Below are 24,462 nucleotides of genomic sequence, written 5' to 3' on the forward strand. Positions count from 1 at the left end.
CTTGAAACAACATGATATATTTAGAAAAATAAATCACTGTCCTTTTTCTTCAGAGATCTTTAGTGTTGCAGTGTGCTGCTATGTTGGATTCTTTAAATATCCATCTAGTGGTCAGCAATAAAAAGACAGCTCCACTGCTGCCCACTGGCTTTAGATTCTGCCTGTTTGTCTCAGGCCCTTTGCGTCTGTGTCAGTGGATAGTGGCTGCAGCAGCCTGCAGTCAGCCGCTTGCTCAGACAAAAGGAGGATAAAATAAGTGGACATCTCGCCAGACATGGAAAAGGAGCCCTTTGCCATCGGCAAATAGCATCTCTGTTTGTTCGGGAAAGTTCCTGCTGGTGTGTGTCACATTGAGCAGAGACTGGATTTCCCCTGAGAGGCCATCCAATCCTCTGTCCTTAGTGGGAATACACTCAGGTTAGGCAAATACACGAGGAAATGGTAACAGGCTGAATCCATTTCAGGATGTAAATTTCTGCCTCCTTGAGCATTTAAGGTAGCCTGAGGCAAAGAGTTCACCTCCTCTAAAAGCACAGTCATTGTCAGCTATGAAGAAGTGTAGACCCTGAGACACTGAGAGGACTTTTTTGTGGTGGACAAAGCTTGATTAGACGAGCTGTTCATTCAGACTTACACAGAGCAATGAAACAGGCTCAGATGTGAATGGATGCTAGGATGTGCAAATACCTCAGACAGCTTTGTTTTTGTGATACAACACTTGTTGCAAGTATAATCCTATCCTGGGCACAATAACAGTTACATACAGGATACCAGTGAGAAGTTAGCATACATTTTCTTTGTGAGTGAAAATCACTTCAGACTCATCAGGCCTATTATACACCAGCCTGTTCTCATTCCCAGGTCGTCAGACACTGACGCTCTGTAACGCTCTTTGATGTGTGATATCAGCACCCTTTAGCATCTTTATGAAAAACATGGGATTTTAACTAACTCAAATGTAAAACCATCCTCTTCATTAATGCTGAGAGCAACTGACGTAGCATAAAGAGCATGAACGTCTGCATAGGGAGGGGTGGTGGATGCCTCAAACAAAACCAGATCTTCATACAGGACACTGCATTTATGTATTCCATGTGAAACCGTAAGTAAATGTTTAAACTTAACTTTACATAACTTATGTACCTAAATCCTGTGGTAAACTAAGAGTCAAGGCTGCTTTAACTTAACATTATGTAATTTATATGCAGTCTTTATGCACTGATGTCACAACTTACATGTTTACATCACATTAGTGTTACAAACACACTTATTTTAACCCAAAACCTGATCTTTTTTCTGAACCTGACCAAGTATTTTGTTGACTAAACCCAACAGTGACTATTCCACAGCATTTAACAGCTTCTTACAATGTGTTTCAGCTGTGCGTCATATAGATATACTACAGGGGTCCCCATGCATCACTATGGGATGCAGAGGGCACCAGAAAAAGTGTCAGAATTTGACAACCTGGGAATGAGAAAAGGTTGATTATACTTTGTATAGATTTGTTGGATTTACTCCAACTCTGGATTAACTATAATGCGCTAAAAACACATTTTAGGCCTATACATCTCAATATGAATATTATTGAAGTATTATAGTTGAGCTAAGTATTGAAGTAAGTGTTAGCAGCCTAGATTTTGAGTCATGTGATTAAACCTAATCAAATGTTTTCAAGATGTATAATATTATTCTGCTATGGCCTGTGAATCAGAAGATTTGGGCCTTGACACTTGGTCCTTGCTGTGTCAGGGTCTCTCTGTTCTCTTGGCTTGGTGTTCTCAAGACTGTGGTTAGAATGGGAGTTTGTGTCTGTCTGGGTTAGCACTGAGTGGTGACCAGACCTCATTGTCTCACTGTTGCCCTGGTGCATAGAGTCATTACTCCCTAATTCTTACTCACCAAAGTAATCATTGAATTCTGGGTACGTTTTGTCAGGTGATCAGACAGGTTATAAACAGATGATGTAAATCACTTCACATGGGGGTCAAATCTTGAAGTGAACACTCCTGAAATAGGGACGTGAAGGTGAAAGGAGGCGTACAGAAAAACTATGTGCCACAAGTTTGCATAATATAGGGGTGGCTGATATTACGTCTGTCAAACAATATAGACATTTATACTGTACATTTTTAGATTTTGCCCTACCATTTACACACTGTTCTTCTTCACACAATCTTCTTCTACCTTACAATCTTTTTATACTAAAAAGAGAGTAGTAGACTAGACTTGCGGTCAGTGTCACAAACGTTGAATTTTTATTTGATTTTTGCATTAAAGTTCAAAAGTACTTTGATTTGCCAATTATTTAATCTGCTGGATTAGCTACAAACAGACATTCCAGACATGTGGGTGTATTTTGTCCATAGCTGATTAGATTAACATGACAGATGAGTGAAAGCTATTGTGCCAAAATATACTGAAAACAAAATTGTAGTTGAACCAAGGCTAACCTTGGGGCAGGAAGTTGGGTCTCCACACAGTCTGTTGCTTTTCTGTCAGTCTGTCTGCTGTACTGTGTGGATGATTACATTCACTGTTCAGCCACCCACAGCTTCTGATTGCACGAAGTGTGTACAATCACAGTTCTAAACTCACTCTTGACTTGTATGAAAAATGGAGAGCAGACTTGATGCTGTGAGGAAAATCAGATGCCTCACCCCTATTTTGCATTTTGAAAGTTTTATGGCCTCGTGTTTTATTAACTCAGAGAAATACAGCCACTGGTAATATTGGGACATTATACTGCAACTGTAAACAGTATAATAGATTCATGCAGTGAGATATAAAGCTGGTATCTAAATGCCTTTTGATAAATTTAAATTAAAATATGTTTTGATAGGAGAAAAAATGAGCTGTTTGTCAGGTGGACGATGTTAGTAAAGTTTGTTGAAAGCAGAGTCAGGACACTCATTGGTATTAGGGCTGTAACAGTCCATGTTTTCTTGCTGAAAAGCAGCCACATGGAAGAACACAAGGTAGTAGACTGATGCATGTAATGTTATACCAAATATCACAAGCACACAAAAACTGTTAGCTGTATGCCATCAGAAATGTGCTGAGATTAGCACAATAAGGGGATTGGCATGCGAGTCATTCACACTACGGTGAGCACAAGGGATGCACAATAATATTGGCACACAGTATCGGCAGCTATCAGCTTTAAAATTAATTATCCGAAATGGCCAACATGTTTTTTCTTATTTTGCACAATGAATGAATAACCATTCTATTTTATGTCTCCATCTGCTGGTGGGCCATCAAGATAAGAGTATGCATGCATAATATGATGTTAATTCCACTACAGAAGAGACTTAATGATCACTAGAATTAGGTGGGGAAAAAAGCAGACCTATCAATATCTGCATCGGTTATCAGCCCAATTTGTTATATATCTGCATATTGGATATTGGCAAAAAGAATCCAATTTCGTGTATCCCTAGTAAGCACAAATGAAATGCTGGAGACTTGTCTGTGAGTTCCTGGTCAGCTTCAACCATTATGGAGAAAGAGGTGTGTACATGATGAGGATGGTGGATAAATGGTGAATTCAAATCTAGGCTTAAGTGTGCCCTGTTCAAATTTAGGCTACATTTTTTTCCAGCATGCTGTGCTGAATACAAAACATGCCCCAAGAGAAGCTAGCATGACGTTATGCCATTGTATTTTTTGACCACTGACTACCCATGTATCATTTGCAGAAACCAAGAGTTTCACTCGATGGTCAACATGTTGTAACTGTGGAAAATTGAAATACCTTGGTACGGTTTTTAACAGCCTCTCTGGAAATACTGAGTATAGTATTTCCACGAAATGCTCACAGCGATTTTATCATCTTGGGAAACTCAGTGGCCTTGGTGTTAGTCATCAGATTTAAGAATTAGTGTACAAAACAATGGTTGAGAGTGTTTTAACTTTTCACCTTCCTGCCTGGTACGGTCATCTTAACTGTACATTTAAGAATAAACTCTCTAGGATTGTGACACTGGCAAGTAGAATATTTGGCAAGCCACATAAGCCCTTGACCCAACTCTTTCCAGAAAGGACGAGGGACAAAGTATCTTGTCAGATAACTCTCACCCTCTCCTCAGCCTCCAGAAATGTATTTAAGAATTCCTTCATCCCGAGTGCCATCAGTATCATTAACTCAACTAAGTGATTGATGAGTTTTAAACCGATCACTGTGCTGATTTAATGTGTTAAGTGTTTTGTAATGACTCTATTTGCTTGTCTTACTATATGTCTCCTTTTACAGTGTTGTCTTTTGTGTTTGGTAAGCCGAAGACAAATTTTTACCCATGGTGGAAAATATATTCTATTCTATTCTATTTATTTTCATGTCTCCTCGACGACAACATACATGGCCAGAGGCGTTATGTTTTTGGGTTGTCCATTTTGTCTGTCACACTCTTGTGACCGTGATATCTTAGGGTCACTTTCAGGTAATTTCTTCAAATGTGGCACAAATGTCCATCTGGACTCAAGAATTAACTTATTAGATGTTGATGGTCAAAGGTCAAAAGTCACAGCAACCTCATGTTCCTCCTATTCTCGTAAATCCGTCCTCAAGAATATCTCAAGAATGCCTTAAGGGAATTTCTTAAAACTTGTCACAAACATCCACATGGACTCAAGGATGAAGCGATTAGAATTTGGTAGTCAAAGTTCAAAGGTAGCTGTGACTTAAAAACATGTTTTTGGCCAATTAAGAATTCATATACACATTGTGACAAAAAAATCATAAATGTCTAATAGGATAAAATGATAAAGTGAAGACATTTTATATCTTAACGGTCGAAAGTCAACTTCACTGTGACATTATAAAGTTTTCTGGTGATTATTCAACACCATACCACAGGAACAGAAGGGAAGACATCTAGTTGGGTGCTCTATGTGTGACTCTAATCTTGAAGCTGTGCTGATTGTATAGACCTTATGTACTGCCGGGTTTAAGATCTCTGTAAAGCACCCATGTTTTAGACTTTACAGCTTGCTTATAGCATCATTCCTATTTTACATGTTGTCTGCTGTCATGGCTACATATGAGTCTGGACAGACATGGGTTTAAGCTCTAACAGCAGCTCGACTGGTTGACAGAGGCATTCGACTGTGAGGCGATAATTCTAGTGTTTTTTTTTTTTTAAGAGTAACTTCAATAAATCCAATATGATTAACTGATGAGACTTCCAAAGAAAGGTTTAACTTTGTTTCACTTCTGACATCACCCATCTGTGATGGTATATGTATGTTAATTCAATTCAATTCAATTCAATTCAATTCAATTTTATTTATGAAGCCCAATATCACAAATCACATTTGCCTCACAGGGCTTTACAGCATACGACATCCCTCTGTCCTTATGACCCTCATTACCACACTATACTGTAACATGGTAGCACACAAGAGCAAGAAGTAACCAGTAGATGGCAGCACAAGCAGGAATTTAAGCCTTTAATAGGAAATTGTAGGGGAAGGCCCCTTACCTAGGTTTGCTGAGGGCCTCCAAAATATAAGTCTCCCCTGTACAAAAGCATCTTCAACATCTCCACTGTGTTTGCAGCATAATTAAAACATTGTCACTATTAGTTCTTGCCACTGGAGAGGGCAAGAGATTTTAATATCAAATCCAAATACATTTCTTTGCTACATAAATGGACTCTGAAAATAAAAGCAGTCCTGACAAAAACCAGCAACAGTTTTTTAAAATTTATAGCAATATCTCATCACTCTGGTGGCCGCTTCCAACACCTCTGCCCAGGTTACTGATAAAATGAGTTAGGGTTGTTATGGTCTGTGTTCATGGTCCAGGGATTTTGGTCCAGTGCACACAGCCACACACAGAATACATGGTCTGTAGAGTGATGTAATTAATGTGTAACCAAAACTCACAAACATGATTTCCACACAGAAGCTTTTAGCTGTACACTGTTAGTGCCAGGTACTCAAGTTAGCACAACAGTGGATTGGCGTGCAAGTCAGTTGCACTATGACTAGGGCAAATTGAACAGTAGAGCTTGAAGATCCACCTGCTGGTTCCCAGTCAGCTACAATAGCAACGTAGAGAGAGTTGTGTAGAAGACAAGGACGGTGTTGCCATTGCTTCGTGGTTGTATGGGGATGTGAATGGAAACACATTTAACACACTATTGCACATTCAGCACCATAGAGACAGAGCATGTAATACTTAAAAAAAAAACACACGCCCATTAAAGTGTGATATTATGCAACCAAGGACTCAAATGCTAAGAAGATGGCTGTAGCTAGGTAAAACAGATTTTACCGCCCTATGTGTACCAGAGAAGCAGTATTGTCAGTCTATCTCAGAGTCCCTTCTCCTCACCTTGCTTATCTCTATCAAATGATCCCACTGAGTGACCAAAAAGTGAAATTATTTTACTTTGATATTTACAAATATTTTATCAAATCACAGGGTAAGATCATCATTTAACCTTACAAGCTTAACTCACAGAAATATACAGTGGCATGCAAAAGTTTCTGCACCTCTGGTTAAATTTCCCCTCACTGTGAATAGTTAAGTAAGTAGAAAATGAACTGATCTCCATGATGTTAAAGATGAAACATGCTTTTCAACATTTTAAGTGTATTATTTTTCTTATGTACAATTTTAGGGTGAATAAAATGAAGAGAGCACCATGTAAAGGTTTGGGCAACCTAAGACATTTGAGCTCTTAGACAAATTTTACAAGGTTTTCAGACCTTAATTAGCTTGTCAGGGCTCTGGCTTGCTCACAGTCATTAGGAAAGGCCAGGTGATGCAAATTTCAAAGCTTTACAAATATTCAGACTCCCGAAACCTTGTCCCAACAATCAGCAGCTTTGGGCTCCCTTAAACCAGTGGTTCTCAACTGGTGAGTCTCGGTCCAAATGTCGGTCGTTGGTCTATTCTGAATGGACCACAAGTGACTTGCAAATGTGTCAAGATTGTACAAAAACACACTATATTTTTAAGTACAGTGAATTTCCAGCATAGATATTTTATTTTGAAGTGTAGTTTCCTGCTCTAGAGTTTGTGACTAACAGACAGCTACTTAACAGAGACAGAAAAACTAGCTCGACAACATGGCCAAAGCAAGTATGACGCTGAATATATTAAACTGTGTGGATCTTGAACTAATGACTAAAGAGAAATCTGGACCCCGTGGCTGGACCAGTTGGGAACCACTACTTTAAACAGCTGCCTAGCACTCTGAATACTAAAATAACTGGTGCCCACAAAGCAGGAGAAGGCTATAAGAAGATAGCAAAGTGTTTTCAGGTAGCTGTTTCCTCAGATCGTAATGTAATTAAGAAATGGCAGTTATCAGGAACTATGGAGGTCAAGTTGAGGTCTGGACGACCAAGAAAACCTTCCAAGAGAGCTGCTGGTAGGATTGCCAGAAAGGCAAATCAAAATCCCCAGCTTGACTGCAAAATACCTGCTGGAAGATTTATCAGACTCTGGAGTGATGGGGTACTCTTCTACTGTGCAGTGACACCTGTACAAATATGACCTTCATGGGGGGCGTGAAGCTATTGCAGGGGGAAGCGGCAAGGCTAAATGAATGAGACATGCTTGGCCACTATATGACGAGGCATACCTCGCCCTTGGCTTCACCAGTACCACGGTGGGTAACAAGGAGAGACCGCAGTGTGTTGTGTGTCTGAAAGTACTAGCTAGCGACAGTTTGAAGCTGAACAAGTTAAGGCACTACTTGGAGTCAACACAACCTGAGCACAAAGACAAGCCATTTGATTTCTTCAGGAAAAACTCATAAACTGTTGTGCACAGAGTTGCTTTACTAAAGCTGCATCTGTGCCTTCAAATGCACAACTCCCCTCCTGTAAAGTTACCTACAGAGTTGCTCAGTATATAAAACCACACACTATAGCTGAGGAAGTAATACTGCCCTCCGCTTTGTATATGGTTTCAACTATGACTGATGAAGCAACCGCCAGCAAGCTAAAGGCTATTCCTCTGTCAAAAAATACCATCACGAGACGCACTTATGACATGTCAAAGGATATAGAGGAGTAGCTTAATGACAAGATATGAGACTGCTGCTTGGCTTTGCAGATGGATGAAGCTACTGATAGTAACAAAGACTGTTTACTGATAACATACTTCAGATTCACTGATGCAGATGATTTGAAGGAGGATTTGTGTTTCTGCAAAAAAGTTACTAGCAGAGCCACTGCAGATGAACTGTTATTATTGACACTTGAAAGAGGCCAATCTGATATGGGAGGACTGTGTGGCGATCTGCACAGATGGGGCTCAGGCAATGGCTGGGAAACGAGGAGGGCTGCAAGTGCTCATCAAGCGCGTTTCCCCCAATGTGCAGTGCATACATTGTATGATACACCGAGAGGCACTGGAGTCTAAACAGCTGAGTTCCGAGCTTAACGACCTGTCAAAGCCTGACTGTTGTCTGCACTATACAAGGAAATGGGCTCCGATCACACAGCTGTTTTGTTTCACAGCAAGGCCCGATGGCTGTCATGTGGGAAGGTTTTATCCAGGGTATTTGAACTTTGAGATGAGATCCACATCTTTTTGAAGGAAGAGGGAAATTACCTTGCCCACTAGTTTAATAATAACAAGATCCTCATGAAACTTGCATACCTCAGTGACATGTTTCAGGGAACTAACACACACCATCCACATCTGGCAGATAAAATCACATCATTCACAAGAAAACTGGAGATGTGGGAGCAGCGAGTTAAGGAGGGAATTATAGACTCATTTGAGAACCTGAAATCACTCACCAAGGTCAACAAGCTGCAGAACACAGTCATCATATGTATGAAAGCTCCTATCGCTGCTCTACAAAAACACTTCTAGAGGTATTTCCCAGTGCAGGATGCTAAACAATATGACTGGATCCAAGACCAAGAAGAAAATGTCTGGGAACAACTGTTCTGCAACAGGAAAATGATGCTAAACACACCTCAAAATCCACAATGAGGCCCAAGCTGAAGGTTTTGCCATGGCCCTCACAGTCCCCAGACCTAAACATCATTAAAAATCTGTGGATAGACCTCAAAAGAGCAGCACATGCAAGACGACCCAAGAATCTCACAGAGCTAGGAGCCTTTTGTAGGAAGAATGGGTGGAAACACCCCAAATGAGAATTGAAATACTCTTAGCTGGTTACAAAAAGCGTTTAGAAGCTGTGATGCTTGCCAAAGGGGGCGCTACTAACTACTGAGGGTGCCTAAACTTTTGCCTTTTTTGTTATTTTGAATCTGTAAATGATTTAAATGAAGACAACGTAATCTTGTAATCTAAGTGTCATTAAATTCATACCTTGTGGAGATCAGGTCATCTTCTTCTGACTTAAATTTTGACCACGGGTACCCACATTTTTGCATGCCTCTGAGTCTCAGGATCCCACAGTTTTGCCAGTCTTTCTGCTGATGCCTCACATCTTATTGCCTATATCTACTTTTTTCTTCCTAGAAGCTTGTTTTTTTGGTCCAACATCTTATAAAAAACTTAGCTCTTGGGCCTGTACTCAGTTAGTAGTGCATCTGACCACAACAGCTTTGTAGGCATTACCCTGTTGTTGGCTAGCAGAATGAAGTTTTCACTTCCTGATAGTGTTATGTGATTTTATTGTACTTTTGAATAAACACAATTAGACTTATTTGTGGATGGGCAGCCAGTGAGAGCTCAGTTTGACTCTCTGCACTAATGACTCCTATTGATTGGTTAGGACCCCTACACAGAGGGCTGTGGGGTGGGGATGTGGAGGGGAAGTTTTTCTTCCTTCATGGCGTGAGTCCTGTTGCATCAATCTTGTGTGTGCTGCATCATTTAATATGTGCATCAGTTTATTAGCAGGACAAAAGAAAAGAGATGATTAGCCTCTGATGTAGGATTTGGACTGTAGTACAGAATATCACAGTCTTAAATAGTAGCATAAAGACCCAAAACAATTTTGGTGTCCATCATACAGACAGGCTCCTGCTCTCCAGGGCCTCTCCCCTTCCCATCATTTATTCACAAGGAAGTGCAAACATTTCAATCAGTGACCTTTCTCAGAGCATCTTCTCCACTCTGCAGCATGGCAGCTAACACTAATTACATTTTCTCCTCGTTCATGACAATCAGCACAAACATCACAGGGTAGTTTCCACTCGGATATCCTCCTTCGCATCTACAGTGTTTCCTGTAAAGCCTGTCTTTTCGGTCTGCAGTTCTCCAACAGCCTGCCACAGCCCTGCTGCTGATTCATTAGAAGAGGAGGAGACACAGCACATGAAATGAAAATGATCTAGATAAAAGAAGGGTCCACATGCTCTGGCCTATTCTTGGCTGCTGTGTTTTTGTTACCTTCCTCCTAATTAATTCCTCAAGTCAGAACCTAATTATAGCTCTCTAGCCCTTTTTCTTACCACTTTTCAAAGTGGATCCTTATTTTCCCATGCTTTTGTGTCTAAGTGACTAATTGAGACAATAATTTTTGAAACTGCTCCAGTATTGAGAGAGAGCAGCTATGAAACAGACTGCAGTGTAACTAGTCTGGGCAGTCATGCACCATCAACACACATCCACTACAAGTGTTTGTTTTTGCCACTGACAAGCTCAGATTGTTATTTTAAGTGCCTGACAACATTATGGAAAGGACCCCCTCAGAGAAATAAATTGTTTTTCTTTACATCTTGCTCCATCTCTCTTTGTCATTGTGTCAAACCAAGTTATAACCAATAACAATATCAATATATCCACTTTTTCCCACCTAATTTTGGTGATCATCAAGTCACTTCTGTAGTGAAATTAACATCATATTATGCACGCATACTCTTATCGTGATGGCCCACCAGCAGATGGAGACATAAAATTCATTGTGCAAAATTAAAAAAAAAGTATATTGGCCGATTCATTTTAAAGCCAACACCGGCCAATTGTGATGAACTGAAAAATCTTACTGTGTAAATGTTTTTTTAAGTGCCAACAGTCAACTCTACAACATCTGTGCAATATGGATATTGAGGTAATTTGTAAGAAATATTGATATTTGATTTTCTCCATATCACCCAGCCCTACTTACTTACTTACTAGTACAATGTATGACATGGATCAAGGCAAAGAAGGACAGCTATGTCATACACATTTTCCAGACTAGGTGGTGTTTAATTGTTTAATCTGCTTTAGTAGACAGGGGGACAAAGGAATGTTTGAAATGGTGGTGCCTGCTTAGAGGAACCCTGTGCTATCTGCCTGAGGGACAGAGCTGATGCTCTTAGTGAAGAATATAAGTTGGTTCTGAGATGATAGTAAACATGATAGCATAAAGGTGCCAGCAAACACATAAATAACTATCATTCATTGAGAACTGTGTTTATGTCCACGGATGAAGTTAAGTCCAGTATTCACTCTCTCTATTCACTCCCTCAGTTTTTGGATGGGCATATCTGTGGCTTTAGCAGCTACTGTAAATGCTCCACAGTGTTCACCAGCTTGTCTCTTACTGTGTCGGCTTGCTGTTTGCTGCTGAGCAGTTACAGTACAGTGGGTCATTGGAGCTTTTTCTCTGAAAACAGATGCCTGCTGCTACTGGAAACAATAAAGTGCTGACTCTGAGCTGAAAGAGAGGTAAACTAGCTCTGTGGCATCGTCACTACAAGCGACACCAACAGTCATTTAATCAGTTGTTAGTATAAGAATAATGATTAGTGAACTTGATGAATGAAGCAGATGTTGCCATAGCTGTTGAAAATACACAGTGAAAACGCAGTGTTTCTGTTGTTTTTTGTGAAGTGTATGATGTATCAGATTATGTTGTGAAAGCATTGCAACTGTGCATAGAGTCTAATTGGTACAGCAGCCAATAAATTGAACTCATCAGACACCAAACACTTAATGCATCCACACACTGGTAAAAACAAATGCTCCATAAAATCCTTTATAAAGTGCAGCAGTACACAAGTTGTATACATGCTGAAATGTCCCTGTGTTCTGGTTTATGTTGGACAAACTGAAAACGCTTCAATGATTCAAATATCTGAAAACAAAACATAGATTATGCTATTGCTTGGCATGGCTCTGCTGCAGCATAAAGTTCTGGGGAATAGAAAACATTTCAGACTCTCCTAGAGGTGGTGACATTATCAAGTCACTGCTCTGCAGAGAGACAGACTGGATTCACACTCTTAAAGGGACAGTTACACCCAAAATCAAAAGTACATATTTTTCCTCTTACCTGTAGTGCTATTTATCAGTCAAGATTGTTTTGGAGTGAGTTGCTGAGTGCTGGAGATATCGGCCATAGAGATGTCTGCCTTCTCTCCAATACAATGGAACTAGATGGCACTCAGCTTGTGTTGCTCAAAGTTGTGTCTTCTGAATTCAGGCAAATGAAACCCCATTCCTTGGCTGCAATTGGAACTGCACAGCCTTGTCATTCCATAATGATAACCCATAACACAGAAAATGTTTGACCACCAGTGATCTGTGATTCAAATCTTGTTGTATGTGTTTACTGTGTGCTTTTATTATTATTTATTATAACCTCTATTTAAACAGTGAGGGCCATTGAGAGCAAGCTCTCTTTTAAAAGGACGCCCTTGTGTGTTTTTGAACAGCTGGCTGTGAATTAGACTGCCCTATGGCGACATTTCAGGCTTGCTTGAAATACAGTAATGTCCCAGTGGCCTGTAAGTAAGTGCTGTGGGCAGTTTCTCTGCTTAGAGGGCTTTCTATACTGTGGTGTATTTTTTTGAAAATGAAACCCAGGGTAGCTGTTATCATTGAGTTGATTTCTTGTTATGACACTATTTGTTTCATAAGGATCCCCTGCAGTCTCCTCTGGGATTGTCAGGAACAGTTTTAGGGCCCTGACATACCAAGTCTGCGATCCGTCAGTGTCAGGCCATTGTTGAGCCTCTGTCGCCCTAGTTTTTGTGGCATGCCCCGCACCGTTAGCCTTTGTTGGCTGTTTTTTCAGCCAATTTAGCATGTTGGCTGTTGCAAAATTCTTTGTACTGTATATGGGTTGTCTGCACATTAGGGCAGCCACTAACGATTATTTTCATTGTCGACTAATCTGTTGATTATTTTTTCGATTAGTCGACTAATCATTTCATCGAAAAATGTGTTAAAATGTGGAACAATGTCGGTCTGTCTCACCCAAACCCCAAAATTACGTCATCTAATGTCTTGTTATAGTACTTTGTAGTACTTTTCTATGAAAAATGACTCAAACCGATTATTCGACTACTAAAATAGTCACAGATTATTTTAATAGTCGATTAGTCATCGATTAGTCGACTAATCGACATTACATGCATTGTCTTCTTTCAAAATAGACTTCCATTTTCACAGGAAATGTATCCTTGGCATACAGTCTCTTTAAAAATGAACGCACTGCGTTGGTACAACACTGCAAAGCGACATGTTTTTTTTCCTTCAATAACTAAAGCACGGCCTAACACCGGCTAACACCGGTCTCCCGAGTGAAAGTCGGTGGTTGTTGGACCCATCCACCACTGCTCCCACCCTCCCTTCTCGGACCTACGCAGACTTAACTTTCCTTGTTGTCCCGCCCCTAGACGCCGCTGGGGGCCATTAAACAGTAATGGCAACCGGCCACGTATCATGACAACGTGAAAGGACAGCTTTTTCTTTGTCTGTATTTGACACCACAAGTCACTGCTTAACCGCCAGATTTTGATGACTTCACAGTAGGGATGGGCATCAATTTTTGATTATCGATGATTGATTGTTAAGGATTTTGATCGATCACAAATAATTTTGCTCGATAGTCGCAGTGTTTCCCCTCAATGCTACGGGCCCGGCAAGTCGCCGTGCCTACAAGACCCCCCGCCAGACCTATGCCAGGCAAAAAAATCATAAACAGACGGAGGCTCTCATTGCTCTCCAAAGCCTTGAGGCCTCTGAAAACACTACGCCATTGACAGATGGAGGTTGAAAATTGAAGCCTGTAACCCCTGGCTGGCAACGGTTGTAAACACTCAGGGGTGAACTGCGCATGCGCACCAGTCTTCCTCTTTGGCCTGGCGCAGCTGTGCTCTCTTGTGGTGACAGTCTGCACTGCACTCTTTTGTTTTCTCTCTTTTGAAATACTTGCTTATCAATTAACTGATAATCGTTTATTTTTTTGATGATTGAATATTGAATTTTGATCGTTTGCCCATCCCTACTTCACAGCGAGACTGGTTTGGAGCCCGTGCTAACTCTATTAACAGCACTAACCAACAGCAACAGTGCTGACAGAGCTAATGTGTTAAGCAGAGAAGAACGGGTGGGTAGGTGCTATGCTCCTGCAACAACAATGTCTTGAAAGCATGGATCCATTGTCTTGATGACAAACATACACCAACATGCACGTTTGGTCTGGATCAACCTATCAACATAAATCACAGGGAGGCTTGGACTAGAATACACACAGAGGTAGTGTGACTTCGTTCTCTGCTCAGGATGACATTAATACACATTACATTTTTTTCCATTGCAGGCTACTGTCGTAGTATTCTTAGAGACAGAGAGACCACTTGTCCACTGAAAAGAAACTTTTCTCATATTAACAAAAGACAGCCATTCAGAAAGGATGTTTTGTCAGAAATGGCACACCATGTGTGGACAAACAGCTTCAAAGACTAACCTTAAACTTAATCCCACCAAAGATGGATAAAAACAACATAAACAGGAGATGTACTGCTACATAATGTTTAAATCCCTCTTTCACCTTGACTCTGCCACCAGCAGTTTGATAGCAGTTGGTAAAGGGCAGGGAGGGACAGTTGTGGCAGTGGAGGTGAGAGAACACTGCTGCCCCCTGGAGAGGTCACTTTCTCATCTGCCCTCCCACAGAGAGCAATTACCCTGTGGTTTCCATGACAACAAGCAGTCCTGCCACTGCCTGTGCTCTGAGGGGGAGAGGAAGGGGGAATGGAAGTGAAGCAATGTGCCAGCCTTCAAGTAATGCATTCACTCTGCTAAACATCAGAACTGACTGGAACACAGAGGCATCAAGTCTCTCTGTTAAATACATGTTACCACATGATGGTGCTCTGTCATAGAGAAACAGTGTTAGGACACAGCATTACAAATCACACACATCACTCAACACAGTAGAGCTGCATTATAACGTGCTGTAGAGCACACCTCTGTGTTGGTCTAAGTGGGTTCATATAAACACGACAGGAGTTCCTCCTACATAATTAACTGTCCATCAGACATACAGTGTAAAACATTCAGTGGCCTCTTACAGAAACACTGTCTCCTAATAATAGTAATAATAATAAAAGAATATACAACTGTTTTGCAACAGTTCTAGAAGGAAAGCAAATATGCATGGGTTATGTTTTCATGCTTCCACACTTTCAATAGACGTTTTATGTTGTCAGGTTGTCGATCCGTCCAGTTCTTGGGAACGTGATATTTCAGGAACGCTTAGAGAAGATTTCTTAAAACTTGGTGCAAACATCCACTTGGAATCAACAATGTACTGATTAGATTTTGGTGATCAAAGTTTACTGTGATCTTGTCTGTCTCATTCTTGTGAACGCGATGTCTCAAGAACACCTTGAGGGAATATTTTTTTAATTTGGCAGGAACATTCCCTTGGACTTTGAACTGATTGGATTTTAGTGGTTAATGTCAAAGGTCACTGCCACCTCAAAAACAAGTTTTTGGCCATAATTCAGGAATTCATATGCTAATTATGATAAATATTTTATACAAAGGTCTAATACAGGGGTAGGCAACCTGCAGCTCCGGAGCTGCATGTGGCTCTTTAGACCTTCTCCAGTGGCTCCTTGTGGCTTTGACATAAGATTATATGGAAATAAATAACAGTTATTTTTGAACATAAAACTCACTAAAGTGATTACTGCATTCTACAATTGTAAAAAGAGTGTAGTCTATACATCAAATACAAAATGTTTCAACGTGTCATTAACTAAAATGTGCATACGTCTACGACATGGTGCCTTTTCCTCTAACTTGCTAAATTTTGCTGAACTTCAGTAGCTGTGGCTAGTCTGGAATCTCTCTAGCAAGGCTAGCTATAGATTCCAAACCCATAGAAGGAGAAGTCTTGGAGGAAAATATAGGATTTAATCAAGTTTTGACAGAATCATTTGCTTTCACCACCAACGCTGCAAAGTTAAAATACAAAATAATTATAACTAGTCGACTGCAGAGTAGCCACCTTGTAGTAAATCATATTAACGAATGCTCATTTAGACCTATTTGTAATGTTGATGTGCTAATTTAGATTTATTAGGCTGTTACCTATATTCAAATATGTTTTGCAGCTCCAGACAGATTTTTTCCCCCTTTTTTTAAACAATAATGGCTCTTTTAATCATAAAGGTTCCCGACCCCTGGTCTCATAGGATAAAATGAAGTGATGACATTTTATATCCAAAAAGTCAAAGGTCAACATCACTTTGACATCATAATGTTCTGCAAAACTATTTTCTTGCCTTTACTCGATGTCATATTTCAGGAACAGAAGGGGAAACATTTGGTCAGATACTAAATTAGTGTAATTAATCTTGGGTGTCCACCTTGAAACTGTGCTGTTTGTATACAGTAGATCTTCTGTGCTGCCGGGGTGAGATGTGTGTGAGGCATCCATGTTTTCACAGACATGGATGTGAACCATGGTTTGCGAAGGCATACAACAGTGAGGTGGTAATTCTGGTTAGCCATGCAAGCAGCAAGGCTCTTTTTTTTTTTTTAACTCATAGTGGCTATGAATATGTGTAAATCTGGGATTTGCTCACATTTTAAAACAGAATGAAGGATATCAGGATCTGGAAAGTAAATGGAGGAAGGAATTAACGTTAATGTGACACACACACATTATAGTTGTTGATTAAGGAAATTGTGAATATCATTTGGGTGCGACGACTAACAGGCCCATGTTGAACTGAGTCTGTTCCAGTTCGTTTCAAAGGGTGTTTACAGATGTCAGACATAACCACCAGTGTGGTTTTCTAATTGTCTTCTGATCCAGTTACTGCCCAGTGTTCCCATTAATGTTATTTTATATATGTATGTACAGCTGGAATCTCATCCACATTTAGTGTCGTTTTTCCCCTGTGGCTCAGTGAGTTGTCTCTGTATTTACTCAGTTGTTCAGAATGACTGTTAAAACTAGAGAATCTGCAAATATTGTGTAGGTTTCAGCCATTGTAAAGCTGATTGCAGCTGCAGGGTTGCAGCGTGGTGGAGTGGTAATTGCACCAAGACTTGAATATATTAAAGCAGTGGAGCCATCCATCTCTAGATAAAAAAACAGGATATAGGCTATATATTTATATATAATACATTAGAAAGCAGTGATACATAGAGTCATTACTTCACTCTCTGTTTCCACCATTGCTATGGTTTGTGTGTTACACAGGACAGTTTAACCCCCATGAACATTTTCAGTAGCAAAATGTGTATGGCTGTTAGCAACAGTTGTCTGTGAGCCTTATCAAGGCATGACAGATCATTAATGATGAAATGATGCCTCTTACAGAGTTTTATATCTCTAGCTAATGTTGATGTTCGTCTGCTGGAGTGGAGTCCTTTTTCAGATTCCTGACCATGTGTTATGAAGTCATAGCTTCTCTGTAGCAAACGAATAAATAACACATCTTCTCTGCAGTGTTCGTCCTGCTATTGTTGCTGCACAGGGACTGTGGAATCATGTCATTTCATTATAATAACAAGTAATAATAAATGTATTCATATTGTGCAAATACACTTTACAGAGTGTTTGTCAAGACATTAAAATCAGATAAATGCAGAAAAAGTAAAAACAATGAGGTAACTATTAAAACAGGTCATATCAATAACAACATTGTAGTAATAGTTTAATAGTTTATGCCTTATCAAGGCATTGCAGATCCTGAAAACATTCCTCAGAGATAGAGATTTTGGTCCATATTGACATGATGACATCACCCAGTTGCTGCAGATTTGTTGGCTGCACATCCAAGTTGCAAGTCTCCCATTCCACCACATCCCAATGGTGCTCTATTGGATTGAGGTCTGGTGACTGTGGAGGCCACTGGAGTATGGTGAACTCATTGTCATGTTCCAAGAAACCAGTTTGAGATGATTTGAGTTTTGTGATATGGTGCGTTATCCTGCTGGAAGTAGCCATCAGAAGATGGGTACACTGTGGTCATAAAGGTATGAACACAGGCAATAAAAACAATAGGCTGTGGTGGTTAAACAATGCTCAGTTGGTACTAAGGGGCCCAAAGTGTGCCAAGAAAATATCACCAACACCACTACGCCACCACCAGCAGCCTGAACCGTTGATACAAGGCAGGATGGATCCATGCTTTCATGTTGTTTACACCAAATCCTGACCGTACCATCTGAATGTTGCAGCAGAAATCTAACTTATCAGACCAGGCAACGTTTTTCTATTCTGTATCTTCTATTGTCCAATTTAAGTGAGTCCGTGTTAATTGTGGCCTCAGTTTCCTGTTGTTAGCTGACAGGAGTGGCACCAAGTGTGGTCTTCTGCTGCTGTAGTCCATCTGCTTCAAGGTTGGACGTGTTGTTCGTTCAGAGATGGTCTTCTGCATACCTTGGTTATAATGGTTGAATGGTTGTTTATATATATATGTTTGTGATTGTTTAATTTGTGTGTGCATGATTGTTGTTTTGTGTCAGTTAACTGTCATGTTGTGACCATAAATAAGTGGTCATCAGTAACGCTGGAAATGATTTAGTTGTTCATTTTTGTAATACATATGTTGAAGGGAAATAGAGGAGACTCTTGATTCACAAGACAACAATCTATCTGATGTTCTCCGTGCAGAGGAAATCTGGGTTACAGCTCTCAGTTGAGTCAACATCCCTTTGACAAACTGAGTTGTACTGTATGTGTGAGTGTATGCTGTGCAAGTTAGTGCTCTGGTGTGTGTGTTGAACATCCTTGATATTTGCATTCAACGGGGACAGAAACCAGTCTCCCTGCCTTGTTATTCTGCATCACTGGAGTTAAGACTCTGGGGTGATAGACAAGATTTCCATCTTCTTTATAGGTCTCTTTTCTTAGCTATAATCTAAAATTTAATGTTGAGCTCTGATTAGTTAGTGAGGCTCTCTGAGGATTTATATGGACCAAAATGTTCAGTATAAAAGATAATTTTCTAAACTACACTGAGGCTGTAATTCAATTTCTTCTCTCTGTTCCAGTGTGTACTTCAGGAAAAAAAAAACTACTGCTGTCAGCGGACACCTAATAACATAAGGTGAGTGAGTGAACAAACTTTCATTTTCTGATAAAATAACATTAAAAAAATAAGCAGTGCTTTAAGGTACAGCTTGATTTTTCAGGTACATCTTTGAATTTGTGAGACATGTATGACCCTTTGGGACCTAAGGGTGAAATATGGTCTCTGAAACCAACAACTACTCAGATGCATTAAAGGTGTCAAGTGGAGTTTTCTTGTGTTTATGACGACCCTGATGAAGACCATAAGTCGAGACGCGTTCATCTGACAATAACATTTTCTGTATATTGCAAGTGTTGCTGCACTGTTTCCCTTCTCCATGTACGTTAGAAGATGTTTAAGTTGTGCCGGAAATCCATAGACCATACAAAATAATGGACTTAACAAACCGTGACGTCACCCGTAGGTTTGTGAAGTCCTGTTTTGAATCCTTGAGTTTGGCATCTTTGCCGTCGCCATCTCTGGTTTTGGAGCCAACTATATTTGGATAAGAGGTTGGAGATAATCCTAACGCTAGCAGCTAGCTTGGTTAGCACAGTGCATTTACAGCTAAGGTTAACTACGATAATGCTAATGCTAATTTATTTAGCATTCCATCCATTTTCATCCACTTTTCCAAGGCCAGGTTGCGGGGGCAGCAGGCCAAACAAAGCACCCCAGGTGTCCCTCTCCCCAGTGACACTTTCCAGCTCCTTCTGGGTGACCCCTAGGTGTTCCCGGGCCAGATGACATATATCATGACATATCTGCCCCAGGGCCTCCTACTAGTTGGACCTGCCCAGAACGCCTGAAACGGGAGGTGTTTGCTTGCTATTCATATACAGACTGGGCAGTCACAATAAAAGGCAGCAAGCATATGTCTGTTAGTGGTCCGTGCGGGCCCTCGTGGATACGTGGAACCGGAAATAGAAACTATGAGCTGGCTTTTCAGACTGTTAGTCTTGGTAAATTTACTACTGTCTCTGCTTGGCTCATATGTATTCTACCCAGCCTCAGCAACAATAGACATCCTCTCATTATAATTTTTCTGCATGAATGTGTCCTCATTTCTGTTACCATTGCTCTTCTGGGGGCAAAATCTGTGGATACATTTTTCCTGTTTGCCTTCTTACACTTTATATCTTAAGTGTTGCCTGCCTCTTTCTTTTTTGATTATCCATCCCTGGGGAGAAGAATAAACAAAGTAATTCAGGGGGGTCAAAATGAGCAGACTTTGTTGTTAGAGAACAATGAGACAAAGCAAAGAAAATCTTTTGTTTTAGGCAATTATTGTCCTGAAAGCAGAATCAGTTCTAGTGTCTTTAAAATGATGAGCAGAGTTCGCTGAACCATGGCTGATGTGACATTATGCTACAGTAGATGTGTTGGTGCTGCCTTTGACAGTAATGACTAAGTCTGCTGTCAAGTATACATCGCTGAGTGATGAGCAAGTGACTAATGGAAACGGAGGCATATGCAGATATTATGTTTATACAGATTAAGTTTTCATGTTGAAACTTGATGTGACTATAATGACATGGCCGCAGTCAGATGTGATGCAGTTTGATATATTTTGGTTTATTTTCTACAAATTTTTCCCCCTCTTTTAATTCAGTTTGACATGACTCTGTATTTCAGAGGGAACTGCACTAGTCAAGGCAAAGGTACCACTACCAGGAATCTAACACAGATCTATGTGGTGCTGGGTGGGAACTTGACCCCTATGCCACCTGTGAGACAACCCAGTGTGCAGAGGAAAATTTTGGGTGTTTTTGCAAACCATAAATACATCACATTTGCGCATTTATTACATTTATTATATACATTTTTCTAAAATGACATAGTGTTTGAGTTGACTTTCTTAGTTGGGAGGTTGAGGGGATGGTGAATGACTGGTTACACTGGCCCCTGCCAAACTGCACAACACTGTTGGAAACTAACAAAAAACAAAAGTGGTTATGATTTAGCAAGTCATTGCTGTGTTGCATGCTGCCATCTTGAAGCATTCGTCAAAAGTCTGACAAACACAGTTGGCTACCATAACCCTTGAGCTGTGTTGCAGCACCCACTTTTCTTTAATCAGAGCACAAACTGCTCCACAAAAGAGGCATGGGTCTGTGGACAGTTATGAGTCAGAAGTCAATGGATCAAATATTTCTCTTGAATAAACTGTAATAGGACTAGCATGGCAGGCTAGAGTGTGAGTAATTTGTAGTAGTCACTGTGTCACCAAACTTCCAGCACCACCCATTTCACAAAAATGTACCAATTTCTGTGTTAGAATCTGGTGTGACCAGAATTGACATTACATTTCATACATATTTGTCCCTTTCTGTCTACCACTTTCAGACTCTTCCCAGCAGCCTTTGCCCTCACCTCACAGAGGAGGAGCCTGCTGATGACGGACTACTAAAACTCTCTCTGACACAGTTCAAACAACCAGAATCAGACAGCCATGAACCCCCAAGAGACAGAGCTTGGCCAGGAGGTTATGGAGGAGACTGATGCCCCTCCTCGACATCGCCACAACAACCACAACAGCCGCTCCCGTAACCACGGCAACCAGGAAAAGCGCTATAGACGCTGTGAAGCCCCTGCTGGAGGAAGTTCTGGGATCAGAGCCAGGGTGCCACAGCCACGCCGGCCACAGGAGGAGCAAGACATGGAGCTGCAGCATGGAGCTCAGTCTTCACAGCCCCAGCAGCCCCAGCAGCCCCAGCCCATTCCCCGACCCGCAGTCACACGTTACCGCCGACAGGGGGACAGCGAGGCCCGGATCAGAGCCCAGCAGCAGAGGCACAGACAGAGGCAGCAGAGAGAGGCAGAGAGAGCGCAACATTTAGCACAACAACAGGAGAAACAGCAACACGCAGAGATGACCCAAGAAGATGAAAGAGAGAGGGACGATTCAGTGCTCGCCCGTTCAGCGAGCACCGAGAGCGGCTTCCACACCCATACTGACCGGGCTGAGGGGGACGATGGTCTGGTGATGATGTCTCTGGAGCCTGAGGGGCAACCAGAAGCAGAGGACGAGGCTGGGAACTACGGAGTCCAGCTACGGCCGGAGGCGGAGGGGTACACTGAGAGTGCGGAGGCTGAACAACAACATCTCCATTCACAGCCTATCTATCCTCCTCAGCCCCCGCCACTGCCACGTGAACCTCTGCCTGATATCCAGAATCCACAGAGACAAGATGAAGCAGAGGAGATGCTGAATGCTGGCTACTCAAACTATGTCTACACCCAGCCCCTCAGCCACTCTGGAGGAAGGGCCAACATCTCGACTGGTCAGAGCTTGGATAGTTTAGATGCTGTCCTTGCGGATGAAGCCTACTCTGAGCCATATGACATTTACTCACTCTCAGAGCATGTTTACGAGGAAATCTGTGACGCTCCTGCAGCAGTTTCATCTCCTGCAGATGGGGCTGAGGACAGAGAGTCTCTTCAACAGAGGAGGGCCGGCTTTCAGCTGTTGGAGGGCCCGGCAGGAGGTGGGGATTACCATCAGCAGGAGGCGGTGGGATCCCGTCTGCGCCACTATGACGAACGTTCAGATGGCGAGTCAGACAGCCCAGAGAAGGAGGCAGAGTTTGCTCCATACCCACGTGCCGACAGCTGTGACCAGGAGGAGGACATTGACAGCATCGTGGCTGAGGTCAAAGAAAGCCTAAGCTCTCAGAGTCTTCATCGTGCTGCGGAAGACACCATTGATGAAGAAAATGAGCTCCAGCAGGGAGAAGAAATACCCCAACCTGAGTCCCAAATGGACTCTGAGAAGAACCACAAAGCTGCCAATCCAGGGAAGCCAGCCAGGAAACAGGCTGTGAGTCCTTCAGAGGAGCTTGTAGCAGTGAGAAACAGTCAGGAGAAGAGGGATGCCATATCCCTGGCCATCAAGGACATTAAGGAGGCCATAGAGGAGGTGAAGACCAGAACAGTGAGATCTCCATACACACCTGATGAGCCCAAGGAGCCCATCTGGGTAATGAGGCAGGACCTGAGCCCCACTGTTGAGTGTGACCTACAACCATCACTGGGGGCTGATGTAAGTTGAACAGCTCTGGCTATTATTGATCAAGTTGCATTGGATAACATGGTTGTTCTGTTAGTCAAGTGTTTACTAATTAATTTTCTCAGTTTACCTTGATTATTTTAAAAGGCTGGGTGATTCAAATAGCAGAATTACATTTTTTCTCCCTCAGCTCTAGTAGTACCACAGTGGGAAGACACCTTAGTGTGTATTTACTATTTTAAGCCAACAGAGAGCAGAAAGAGCAAGAACAAAAGATCAAAACACTTTATTTCATCAACAGCATCAGTTACACGATTCCTCACATGTTGCTTAGAGTCTGAATGTGTCAGACAGCAAAAACACACACACAAGCTGTGATGAGGTGCACTGATGCTGACACACCAACTGGGCAAATGGCAGCTTAGAGGCAGAACATCACAACATGTCACCTCTGTGTGGGACAGAGGATAGCACATTGTCATAACATGGAAACATCTTGCAGGCTATAGTTCAAACCAACTCTAGCTTTTATGTCAGTGACACCATGTTTATGCAGGATGTGCTTCAGCCAAGTTTTTTAATCATCAACCTCAAGCACCTTTTATGGCTTTCAGTCTATTTTCTTCCATTCTACAGGCCTATGCATAATGATGTTGGTTCTGGGCTCTACACAGCAGTACACATTGGGCTCCCTTCACTATTGTGTGCATAGAAAGATTCTTACTTCTTAAAATGAGTGCCCAGGCACACTCACTGTCGGATTCATGACACATGCGCACTGACGGATTTTGTTCTTACCAACATGTGTATGTCAGTGAATCAGATTCATTCTCAAATTTCAGGCACATGCCCACTAATTGCAATCACTGCCATGACCCTCTCTATGCATAGAAATACATTTCCCCAGAGGTGTATTATGGAGAAAGCTGTGAAGTTGTTTCTTCACACACATTAAAGCCCTGATACACCAGTGTCTGACCCTCAGTGAGCATCCGTAAATGTTATGGCAGTCAGAAACAGCTACATGTTCAAATATGTCATTCTCTGGTGCTCTCTCTCCTGAAGGCACTGCCATGCCCCCTGCAACATCCTCCAGCAAGGTTAGATATGGCATCTTAACACCTGTTTGAAGGTTGTCAGAAGTTTAAGAAAATTAGTTGGCTGCAAATGAACATATGCGCAATTTCTGTAAAATAAAAATTGGGACATAGTTGTTTTCATAGTTGAATTTTTGAATTAATAATTGATGATGA

The 24,462-nt window shown here is 41.4% G+C and overlaps 1 protein-coding gene across 1 annotated transcript in view; it reads left to right on the top strand.

Annotated features, from left to right (window-relative positions):
• Nucleotides 1–24,462, top strand: part of apba1a (amyloid beta (A4) precursor protein-binding, family A, member 1a) — an 85,271-nt gene that overhangs the window by 17,002 nt on the left and 43,807 nt on the right. Inside the window, exons 2-3 of the mRNA XM_049579873.1 lie at nt 19,181–19,236; nt 21,547–23,242. Of these exons, the coding sequence (XP_049435830.1) occupies nt 21,653–23,242 (1,590 nt within the window). The 5' untranslated portion in view covers nt 19,181–19,236; nt 21,547–21,652. The remainder of the gene's footprint in view (nt 1–19,180; nt 19,237–21,546; nt 23,243–24,462) is intronic.

The sequence above is a fragment of the Epinephelus fuscoguttatus genome, linkage group LG6 (assembly GCF_011397635.1).
Source record: "Epinephelus fuscoguttatus linkage group LG6, E.fuscoguttatus.final_Chr_v1".
Lineage (NCBI taxonomy): Eukaryota > Metazoa > Chordata > Actinopteri > Perciformes > Serranidae > Epinephelus > Epinephelus fuscoguttatus.